This window comes from Vigna unguiculata, chromosome 11, assembly GCF_004118075.2.
Source record: "Vigna unguiculata cultivar IT97K-499-35 chromosome 11, ASM411807v1, whole genome shotgun sequence".
Classification (NCBI taxonomy): Eukaryota; Viridiplantae; Streptophyta; class Magnoliopsida; order Fabales; family Fabaceae; genus Vigna; species Vigna unguiculata.
The window spans coordinates 16,228,970-16,239,902 of NC_040289.1; the positions used below are offsets into that span (position 1 = coordinate 16,228,970).

At 36.0% G+C, this 10,933-nt stretch overlaps 1 protein-coding gene across 1 annotated transcript; it reads left to right on the forward strand.

The window, feature by feature from the left end:
* Positions 1-6,926: 6,926 nt before the first annotated feature.
* LOC114169311 (G-type lectin S-receptor-like serine/threonine-protein kinase At4g27290) lies at positions 6,927-10,451 on the forward strand. The gene is made up of 7 exons (XM_028054418.1): positions 6,927-8,447; positions 8,536-8,634; positions 8,833-8,978; positions 9,068-9,278; positions 9,368-9,605; positions 9,684-9,834; positions 9,912-10,451. Exons 1-7 carry the CDS (start codon positions 7,160-7,162, stop codon positions 10,215-10,217), a joined length of 2,439 nt encoding a protein of 812 aa, XP_027910219.1. The 5' UTR covers positions 6,927-7,159; the 3' UTR covers positions 10,218-10,451.
* Positions 10,452-10,933: the final 482 nt, after the last annotated feature.

Consider the following 10,933-nt stretch of genomic DNA (forward strand, 5'->3'; position numbering starts at 1 on the left):
TTTCATTTGTGTTTGTAATTTTTGACTCCTTAAGTTGGCTTAGTTGAATCAACTTTAGTTGACTTGTTGACCTTTGACTAGGTTTGACTTGTTGACTATAGTGGACTTGACTTAAGCCAACATGCTAATCTATGTTTATTTGCTTTGTATTAATTAGGAGTAAGAAAGCAATGCTAGGTGGCGCATGGTGATTGGGGAGCATAAATGATGTGGATGAGAGAGTAAAGCAAAGGCATAAAGCATAAAGTAAAAGGCATAAAACAAGTGTACCTATGTACCTTTCGTCTCTTTTGTTTTTAGCACACTTTGGCCACTTTTTGGAGACATATATGAGACACATTCTTTGTCTCCTTTTGTGCTAGAACGAAATTTGCCTTGCACACACCATAGTTGGCTCTTTTGTCTCTCATTTTTGTAACCTTATTTGACCTAGTTTCTAGAAGCTAGGGTTAGGTTTTTGTAGAGACATCCTTAGGCATCTTTTATTTGCTTAGAGGCCCCTAAACTCTTCTATATAAGGGGTGCTCCTAGACATGTAAAAGGGTTGACCATTTTGAAGTAAAAACACTCTTGTGTCTTAACCATTTGTGAGAGTTTCCTCCCTAGGGAGTTAATACTTGTAAGCCTTATCTTGCATAGCAAGTGGCGGCACACATCCACTCATCTTCAAGGTCTTCATGGCTTCTAGCCTAGCCTTGTAGTGGCGTGATTCTCACATTTTTGCCATTTCTTTCCTTTCCATTTTATGTTTTCTTCTTCCTTTAATTGTTCTTCTTTTTCTATGGTTTATGTGCTTTCCATTTCCTTTTTGTTTTGAATCAATCCATCATCTTCTTCTCTTGAGCTTTGTGAAAGGAACCTTCACATCTAGATAGCTTGCTATCTTAATGCCCAGTGGGGATTTCACTTAGCTTTCTTAATCAACTCACACCATATTCAATAATCTTAAAAAGAAACAAGATAATCCTTCATCATTTGGTATCTAGAGCCTAGGTTATCTTGAATATGGTGTTTTTCATGTGCTAACCTTGTCTTGTTGTAGCTATCTTAGTATGGTTCAAATCCACTTCCATGACACACAAAAATAGTGTTGGCAGAAAACTTGACGATATTAAAACATTAAACTGCACCAGCTCAACGTTCCAAAATTAGTGAGCAAAGGTCAGATCTGCCAAGAATACGTGAATCAACGTTTTCAGGTTTTGTTGTGGCAATTTGGCTACGGTTTTTGCACCTCTTTAAGCTCCTAAATGTGGTTGAATAACATGTCTTTGGATGCTTAGTCTTTGAGCCTCAAGTCCATGAGTTTAAATGCATGATAGCTACATGTTTGTGTCTTTGTGTATGTCATGTTGAGTCTTTAAATGTGCCTAACTTTTGCTTGAGTGATATGTCATATGTTAACTTGAAGTTTTCTTATTCTTGTTTTTCCAAGTATTTGAATCTTGCTTTCACTTTATGTCTTGCTTGGTGTATGCTCCATGAAATTGATTTTGGCCTAAAACTTGAGAAACTAAGTGTCCAAGCCACCTAAAACTCTTTCTCACCATTTTATGAAACTAGTTATGAAAGAAGAAAATTTTGCACCAATTTTTGCTTAAAAACCGAGAGCAACCTTGCTCCTTGGTGAACTAAAAGTGTGTTTTTCACTAGGTGTTATGGTACTAGTTTTCATACTTGAGAATTGGGTGATATTGGCTAATTAGTTCCATGCTTTAACTTGATTATGATCTTTCTTGGTGTATGCATGATTTAAGACTTGAAGATGTTTGTCAAGTACTTTCCATAAAGTCTTTAAAATGTGTTTTTCTTGTTTTAGTCTTGTTAAAAGTTTTGTCTCAAACTTTTCTTCTTTAGAGTTTAGCTTTCCTTGTTTTTGTGCTTTTCTTGCTTGTCACTAGGTGTTCTTTGTTTTGTCTTACTAGTTTTCTTTTCTTGAAACTCTTGGGGTGTTGTGGCCGAATCACTTGTCTTGCATTTGAAAGGTTTTTCACAAGTTTTTAAAAGTGTTTTCTTCAGTCTTTTGGTGGATTTTGAGTGCTAGCCTTGCCTTGTTACTTTGGGAGTGTGATCTAAACACTTCGGTTGCATTTTGGGTTGGAATTGGTCTCGGTTTTCATGTTGTCTAACCCCTAATTCATTTATTTTGTCTTGGCTTTGAGTGTTTTGTTGTAGGAATCATGGCAAGTTCATCAAATGCACCTACTCCAAACAAAAACAATACATTGATGAGATTGCTTTGGGATTTGGAGTTGTCTAGGAAGGAGTCCTTTGAACAATTGAGAAAGGACAAGGAGCAAAGTGACCTAAGAATCCAAGAGCACATTCAAAGGCTTGAAGCTAGGGAGCAAGAAAGAGAGGCTAGGAAAAAAGGGCATTCTAGGCACAACCCATCACAAGAGAAGCAAACTCCAAAGATTCCTAAGTTCAAAGGAGAAAATGACCCAAACATCTACATTGAGTGAGAATAAAAAGTGGACCAAATTTTTACCATTCATGTAGTTAGTGATCAAAAACAAGTAGATTTGATAGTCTTAGAGTTTGAGGATTATGCCATGACTTGGTGGCATCAATTATGTATGGACAATATTAACCAAGAGTCACTCGCGACTTCTTGGAGGGACCTTAAAAATTTGATGCGCGCTAGATTTGTTCCTTCCTACTATAGGAGGGAGACTCTTTTGAAGCTCCAAAAGCTTCAATAAGGGTCCATGTGTGTGGATGAATATTACAAGTTGATGGAGTCCATGCTTCTAAAAGTAGGACTCCAATTTGAAAGTGAAGAGGAAAAGGTAGCTAGATTTGTGAGTGGGTTAAGGAGGGACATACAAGATTTAGTAGAGTTATATGAGTACTCCTCTCTTGACAAAGTTTTACATTTGGCTACCAAATTTGAAACTCAATTGCAAAAGAAAAAAGAGGCCAAGAGGAGTGGTTCATACAATGACTACTATTCTAGTACTTGGAAATATAAAGAAAGAAAACATGATAAATCACCACCTAAGAGTTCCCAAGACCCACCTCCTAGGACTAATTCGTTTAAGCCTTCTAATGAAACTCCTAATTCTTCTCAAGGTACAAGGACAAGTTCTATAAAATGTTTTAAGTGCTTGGGATATGGGCACATAGCTTCAAATTGTCCTACCAAAAGAACCATGGCCTTAAACCTTAAAAAAGAAGTAGAGAGTGAACATTCTTCTGCCCCTTCCCCCAAAAGTACTTCTTCACACACTTCTTCTTCAAGTGAAAGGATTAAACCCCTTGAAGGTGGATTGTTAATGAAAAGGCACCAACTAAGACAAGTTTCCAAGGAACTTGACCCTTCTCAAAGATGAAACCTTTTTCATTCAAGGTGTCATATCAAACACAAACTATGTCCCCTCCTCATAGATAATGGAAGTTGTGTAAATGTGGCTAGCACAAGGGTTGTTGACAAGCTTGGCTTGAAAACTATCCCTCATGCCAAGCCCTACAAGCTATCATGGCTTAAGAAAGAAGACATTAAAGTAACTCAACAAGTCCTCATTAACTTTTCAATTGGAAATTTTAAAGATGAGGTGTTATGTGATGTTGTACCTATAGAAACAACTCATATTTTGCTAGGTAGGCCATGGAAATTTGATAGAAAAGTCTTTTATGATGGCCATGCTAACACCTATGCTTTCTCCTTCCAAGGTAAGAAGTTCACACTCCTACCTCTCTCACCCAATCAAGCAAATGAGGACCAAAATAAAGTGAAAGATGAGAGAAAAGATGAAAAAGAGAAATAGCAAGTTACCTCCAAAGTGTTACTTGCCTCTAAAAAAAGATTTCCAAAGCAAGATGGACATCACCATTCTTCCTTCTCTTGCAAGGCTCAAAAGGAAGACCCAATGCGCAAGCATGAGAGGAAGAATGGTCTAGAAAAGAGGGATGGCCTAACCAAAGCTAGGGGTAGTACCCTTAGAAAGGATGGAACAAGAGCTCATAAAAGGGAGGCGCAAAACCTCCCCCAAATCAAGTCAAGCTCCATCTACAAAGGCTTAAAGAATTTGTGGTCAAATTCTCTCCAAGAAGGGGAGGATGATGAAGGTTTTAAATTATATATTTTTTAATATTTTTGTAATGTAAACTCCGTATGAAAATTTTGTATGAAATGGATGTCCTCACTTACATACGGATTTTTCATACGAAAAAGAGAAAAAAAAAACTAGTTTGTTGTTACATACGAAAGAAATCTGGATGTAACAAAATTTTACATACGAAAAAAAATTTGTTGGTAAAATTTGTATGTAAAACTTAATTTATGTATGAATTTTCATCTGTATGTAATTATCTATACATAATTCTAACTTTTTTTGTTGTGTAAGGAGATGCGCTACTGGTTTATTTGGTTGGCAACCTGGAGGATTAACCCCAACCAAGGATGGAGGCACATGCTTAAGAAGACTAAGCATGTTTAGAAAGGAAGTTCACTAATCCTTCATCCCTTTCATTTGTGTTTGTTATTTTTGATTCCTTAAGTTGGCTTAGTTGAATCAACTTTAGTTGACTTGTTGACCTTTGACTAGGTTTGACTTGTTGACTATAGTTGACTTGACTTAAGCCAACATGCTAATCTATGTTTATTTGCTTTGTATTAATTAGGAGTAAGAAAGCAATGCTAGGTGGCGCATGGTGATTGGGGAGCATAAATGATGTGATGAGAGAGTAAAGCAAAGGCATAAAGCATAAAGTAAAAGGCATAAAACAAGTGTACCTATGTACCTTTCGTCTCCTTTGTTTTTAGCACACTTTGGCCACTTTTTGGAGATATATGACACACATTCTTTGTCTCCTTTTGTGCTAGAACGAAATTTGCCTTGCACACACCATAGTTGGCTCTTTTGTCTCTCATTTTTGTAACCTTATTTGACCTAGTTTCTAGAAGTTAGAGTTAGGTTTTTGTAGAGACATCCTTAGGCATCTTTTATTTGCTTAAAGGCTCTTAAACTCTTCTATATAAGAGGTGCTCCTAGACATGTAAAAGGGTTGAACATTTTGAAGTAAAAACACTCTTGTGTCTCAACCATTTGTGAGAGTTTCCTCCCTAGGGAGTGAATACTTTTAAGCCTTATCTCGCATAGCAAGTGGCGGCACACATCCACTCATCTTCAAGGTCTTCATGGCTTCTAGCCTAGCCTTGTAGTGGCGTGCTTCTCACATTTTTGCCATTTCTTTCCTTTCCATTTTATGTTTTCTTCTTCTTTGAATTGTTCTTTGTTTTCTATGGTTTATGTGCTTTCCATTTCCTTTTTGTTTTGAATCAATCAATCATCTTCTTCTCTTGAGCTTTGTGAAAGGAACCTTCACATCTAGATATCTTGCTATCTTAATGTCTAGTGGGGATTTCACTTACCTTTCTTAATCAACTCACACCATATTCAATAATCTTAAAAGGAAACAAGATAATCGTTTATCAGTATGTAATTATCTGTAGATAATTCTAACTTTTTTTGTTGTGTAAGGAGATGCGCTACTGGTTGATTTGGATGGCAACCTGAAGGGGTGGGCTTTGCGGCCCAAACACATTGATGTTGTTGGAATGGACTGTTGAAGACATATTCTAGGTCCAAGGCGCATGCCCAAAGATATTACAAAGGAAATGAAAATAGGACTTAAAAGTGGACAAAAATGCAAACCCAAGAAATTACTAATTACACCACAAAACATTTAAGCCTATACATTTATTTAGCTAATTAAAAGCATGTAAACTGATTGGGCCATTAGCCCATGCGCTGAAAGTCTTTTAGGGTGATCTTCATCATTTTTAAAATTGGGATTTTTTTTTTATGTATGTAATGTACTTTTATCATAGGTTTGTTGTGGTTCCCATGTTTTCTTGTTCTTTTTTATTTTTATTTTTATTTTTTAATAAATTCTTCAATGACAATAATGTCTAGCATAAAATTATTTAAAAATTCGTATCTTACTTTTTCAAAATATTATAAAATATTAATTCATTAGTTTTGTACCTTCGTCCTTTTGAAATCCAAAAATTCGTTTTCACTAAACAATTTTGTTGAGGAAAGTGTTTCATCAATTCTCGAAATTAGACATGTCAAAGTGAGTCAACCCGGCTCACACGGGTTGGCTCACCACGAGTCGGGTTGAAAATGAGTGAACCCAACCCAGCTCACTTTATGGTGAGCTAGAAATTTTGTAACCCGGCTCAACCCACCACGGGTTGGTGGGTTAAGTGGGCTGGCTCACCAACCCACATAAAAAAAATTATTTATGTTTTTATTTTAAAGTATTCATATATTTAAATATTTTTTTAAGCAATCCATGAAATGACAATCATAGTAAAATCAAGAACAAAATATAAATAAAAAAAACTACACATTTTTGTCATGCTAATTTAGAAAAATTTGTTTATAAGACAATTTGATTGAGTAATTTACTATAAAGATTATAGTTAAAAATTAAAGTATCAACGCATATAACTTGACAATCAAATTAATTAAACATTAAAACTATTTAAATATTATTGAGCATCATTTTAACATTTAGAAGTATGAAATTGTGAACCTATATTATTAGGGGTAGTAAATAATTATTAAAAAAATTTAAAAAAAAATTGTAAAAAAATGTTGGTGGGTTAAGTGGGTCAACCCACCCTCAACCCTACTCAAACCCGTGGGTTAAGTGAGCTGAACTGAGTTCAACCCACTTTTAAAAAAACTTAATTTTTCTTAATCCAACCTGGTTCGAACCCGTGATGAGCCAAGTTGACTCACGAATTGAAACCATTTTCACATCTTTACTCGAAATGAAGATCTTTATCTCATGTACGAGTAAGGAAAGAGAAAATAATAAAAAAAGCAAAAAGTATATCATGGTAGACATCTTCAAAAAGAGATAAATGTGTATTATTATCCTTTTGTGTATAGACCGGGTCAAGACAAAGAAGATACAATGTCAAACCTTTCACACCACGCAGGTTTAAGCACCCAGATTTCAAGATCTTACCAACCAGTTATGATACTGTGCTAAATTACAAACTTGATCTTTTTCATCTTTCCTTTTCTCTGTTGAGAAGTTCACATCAAGCACGGCTAACAATTCTCTTGTAATGGTTGACAAAAAGTATCAAGGGCACGAACAATGCAACACAATCTACCAATAGTTTGCCAAAGCAATGGCTTCTTTCACTTTTCTCTTTCTTTCAACCAATCTACTCCATTTGTTGCCTATAATTTCATCTGCAACTGACACCATTAATGTGTTGCAGCCCCTTCTTGATGGCAGTACCTTGGTGTCTAAAGATGGAACTTTTGAAATGGGTTTCTTTAGTCCAAATAATAGTACTAACACTACCACCAATCGGTACCTTGGCATATGGTACAGAAGTGTCCCAGTCAGAACCGTCGTTTGGGTTGCCAACCGTGAGAATCCAGTTAAGGATAACTCCAGCATGTGCAGCATAAACACAGACGGAAAACTGGTTATCCTCACCAATAACAATACTCTTGTTTGGTCAGCAAACTCAACTGAAGAAATCAAAGCGCAGAGTCCATTTGCTCAGCTGCTAGACTCAGGGAACTTGGTATTAAGAGATGAGAAGGATTCAAACCCGGAGAAATACTTGTGGCAGAGCTTTGACTACCCTTGTGATACTTTCCTGCCAGGAATGAAGATCGGATGGAACCTTAAGACAGGTCTTAACCGGCGTTTAACAGCATGGAAGAACTGGGATGACCCTTCTCCAGGCGACTTCATTTGGGGTATGGTGCTAGGTAACACTACTGAATTGGTTATGTGGAAAGGTACCAGTGAGTATTATAGGAGTGGCCCTTGGAATGGTGTTAGATTCAACGGAAAAACCACTCCCCTTTTTAACTTAGAGTTAGAGTCCACTGTTGATGAAGTGTATTACACATATAACATTGGGAATAAGTCTTTGATTACAAGAGTTGTTTTGAACCAATCTGTTTATTCTCGGCAGCGCTATAATTTGAATGTAGAGAACCAAACTTGGAAGCTCTATTCATCAGTTCCTAGAGACATTTGTGACACCTACAATCTTTGTGGTCCATATGGGAACTGTATTGTGAATGAGTCACCACCATGCCAGTGTTTAACCGGGTTCAAGCCAAAATCAGTTCAAAATTATGAGGCATTGGATTGGAGCCAAGGATGTGTTCTTAGTGAAGCGTGGAGTTGTGGAGTAAAAAAGAAAGATGGGTTTAAAAAATTCAGTGGGTTGAAAATGCCAGATACCACAAGTTCTTGGGTTGATGGAAATTTGACACTTGAGAATTGCAAGGCAAAGTGCTTGCTAAACTGTTCTTGCACTGCATATGCAAATTTAGATGTCAGGGGAGATGGTAAAGGCTGTATCATTTGGTATGGAGCTTTGCTTGATTTAAGGGTGGCTTCAGTTCCCGGGCAAGACCTATATATTCGAATGGTTGCCCCGGAAAATGGTGTGGATTTTTATCATTTCTTAATTTTAGTTTACTGCATCTGTGTTTTGATTGAGTATGTGACTCTTGGTTCATTTTTCTGACAAAGGATGGGATAAGAAAATTGTAGCGGTGGTGATTCCTGTGTCTCTCCTTGCTTTTGTGGCTGTTTTCATTTTCATTTACTGGCGGAAAAGAAACCTTAGAGGTAAACTTTCTGAACCTGACCCCCGTTAGACTTCATTACTACAATAACTTTAACTAGCTATGTAGTCTGTTTCACTGAAATGACACTTCTGGTGTTAAATTGTCATTCATATATTTATAGCATGGGATAATTGGAACATTCAAATATATGGTGAACTTGCATGATGCTAAGCTGATTAATTTACTTGGGAGGGAACAGAGAAAACTTCAGAAGAAAATAAAGATGAAGGATGTGAAGAAGACTTAGAGCTTTCTTCCTTTGATTTTTCTACAATAGTTCGTGCCACAGATAACTTCTCAAGTGAAAAGAGACTTGGCCAAGGTGGTTTTGGACCTGTGTATTGGGTAAATAATCAAATATGTTTCAAATAAGACGATTTCATTCTTTTGCTTCTTTGTTTCAATTATTCAGCCAATTTTATTTAATATTTTAGGGTGCCCTAGAAGATGGACAAGAGATTGCTGCCAAGAGGCTTTCTAACAGTACTGGACAAGGAGTGAAAGAATTCAAGAACGAAGTCATATTGTGTGCCAAACTTCAGCACCGAAATCTTGTAAAGGTTCTCGGTTGTTCCACTCAAGAAGGGGAAAGAGTGCTGGTCTATGAATACATGCCAAATAAAAGCCTGGATTCCTTTCTTTTCGGTATGTGACTCAGAAAATAAAAATTGTATTCATAATGAAGTACTTCATTTGTTTTTTGTTTGGACTAACTTAACTATGAATCTCGGCAGATTCTTCCAAAAGTGGACTTCTGGACTGGTCTAAGCGATTCAATATTATATTTGGAATAGCTCGAGGACTTCTTTATCTTCATCAAGATTCTAGATTAAGAATAATTCACAGAGACATGAAAGCAAGCAATATTCTACTAGATAGCGAGTTAAATCCAAAAATTTCAGATTTTGGCGTCGCGCGAATGTTTACTGCAAATCAAACAGAAGAGAATACAAAAATGGTGGTTGGAACATAGTAAGTACCTATATAAATTGTGTAAGAACTTTCTTCATTTTGTATAGACAAAACTAATCATTCTGCAATTTCATCAAGTGGATACATGGCACCAGAATACGCAATTGATGGGCTGTTCTCTGTGAAATCCGACGTATACAGCTTTGGGGTACTGTTACTAGAGATAGTAAGTGGGAAGAAAAACAGAGGAATGTTCTTTCCAGATCACGGACTTAATCTATTAGGACATGTAAGACAAAGAGCATGAGTTTTCCTTCTTTACCTTTTATGAACTTTAGAATTATTACTTCATTTTTTATGTTATAGGCTTGGAGATTATGGAAAGAAAGCTCTCCGATGAAATTAGTTGATGCTGCTTTGGGCGACACCTTTACTGTTTCTGAAGTACTACGATGCATACATGTTGGTCTTTTATGTGTGCAACTATATCCAGAGGATAGGCCAAACATGGCATCAGTTATTTTTATGTTGAGCAGTGAAAATACTTTGCCACAACCTAAGGAACCTGGTTTCCTTATTGAAAGGACGAACACTGCAGGAGAATGTTCAACAAGCAATGAAGTGAAGACTTCCACTAATGAATTAACTGTAACCCTACTAGAGGCTAGGTAGAGATGTTTTAGTATATATTTGTGTCGTGTAACAAGTTAAACTTTGTCTATATCGGTATATATATATATACACACACACACTTTTCTTCAATTGGTTGAAGTAATGTGATAGTTCTCAAACAGTTTAATGTTTCAGTTACCTTAGTGTTTTCATTCAAGAAGCTTTCTTCTAAATTTATCAGTTGAAGGTGAGATGCTGAATCTCAGTTAAGTAGTCCATGGTGTATGTATTTTAAATTGCATTTGATATTTCAGAAGTGAATTTATAACATCTCACTTTTACAAACACCTAATAATTCATCAATATTTTTTCGTTTATTTCTCTTCTTCGCCGATCTATAGGATTTCGGTGTCCAAAAACTATTCTTGTTTGATATTTCTTTCTCTCTGCTAAGCTTGTGTGCTCTCCCCAAACACAATTTTTAGTTTATATATTCATAAACCAAACTTCATTCATTTCCACAATTTTGTTCAATTCTTTTTAATTTTCTTTCATGTCAATTATTTCAGTTTTCCTTTTTCTATCTTTTTCACTTCATCTATTTTTTCTTTCACCCTTACATCATTTTTTGGGGGTTTGCATATGTGACATTTTTCAATTTTTTATTGTGTTGTGGGGTTAAAAAGTTGGAGTATGAAAGCACGAGTACCATATGAAAGCATATTCTTAACATTATCCACGTATTTAAGATATGAGGCAATCCACCGCGCTCACAC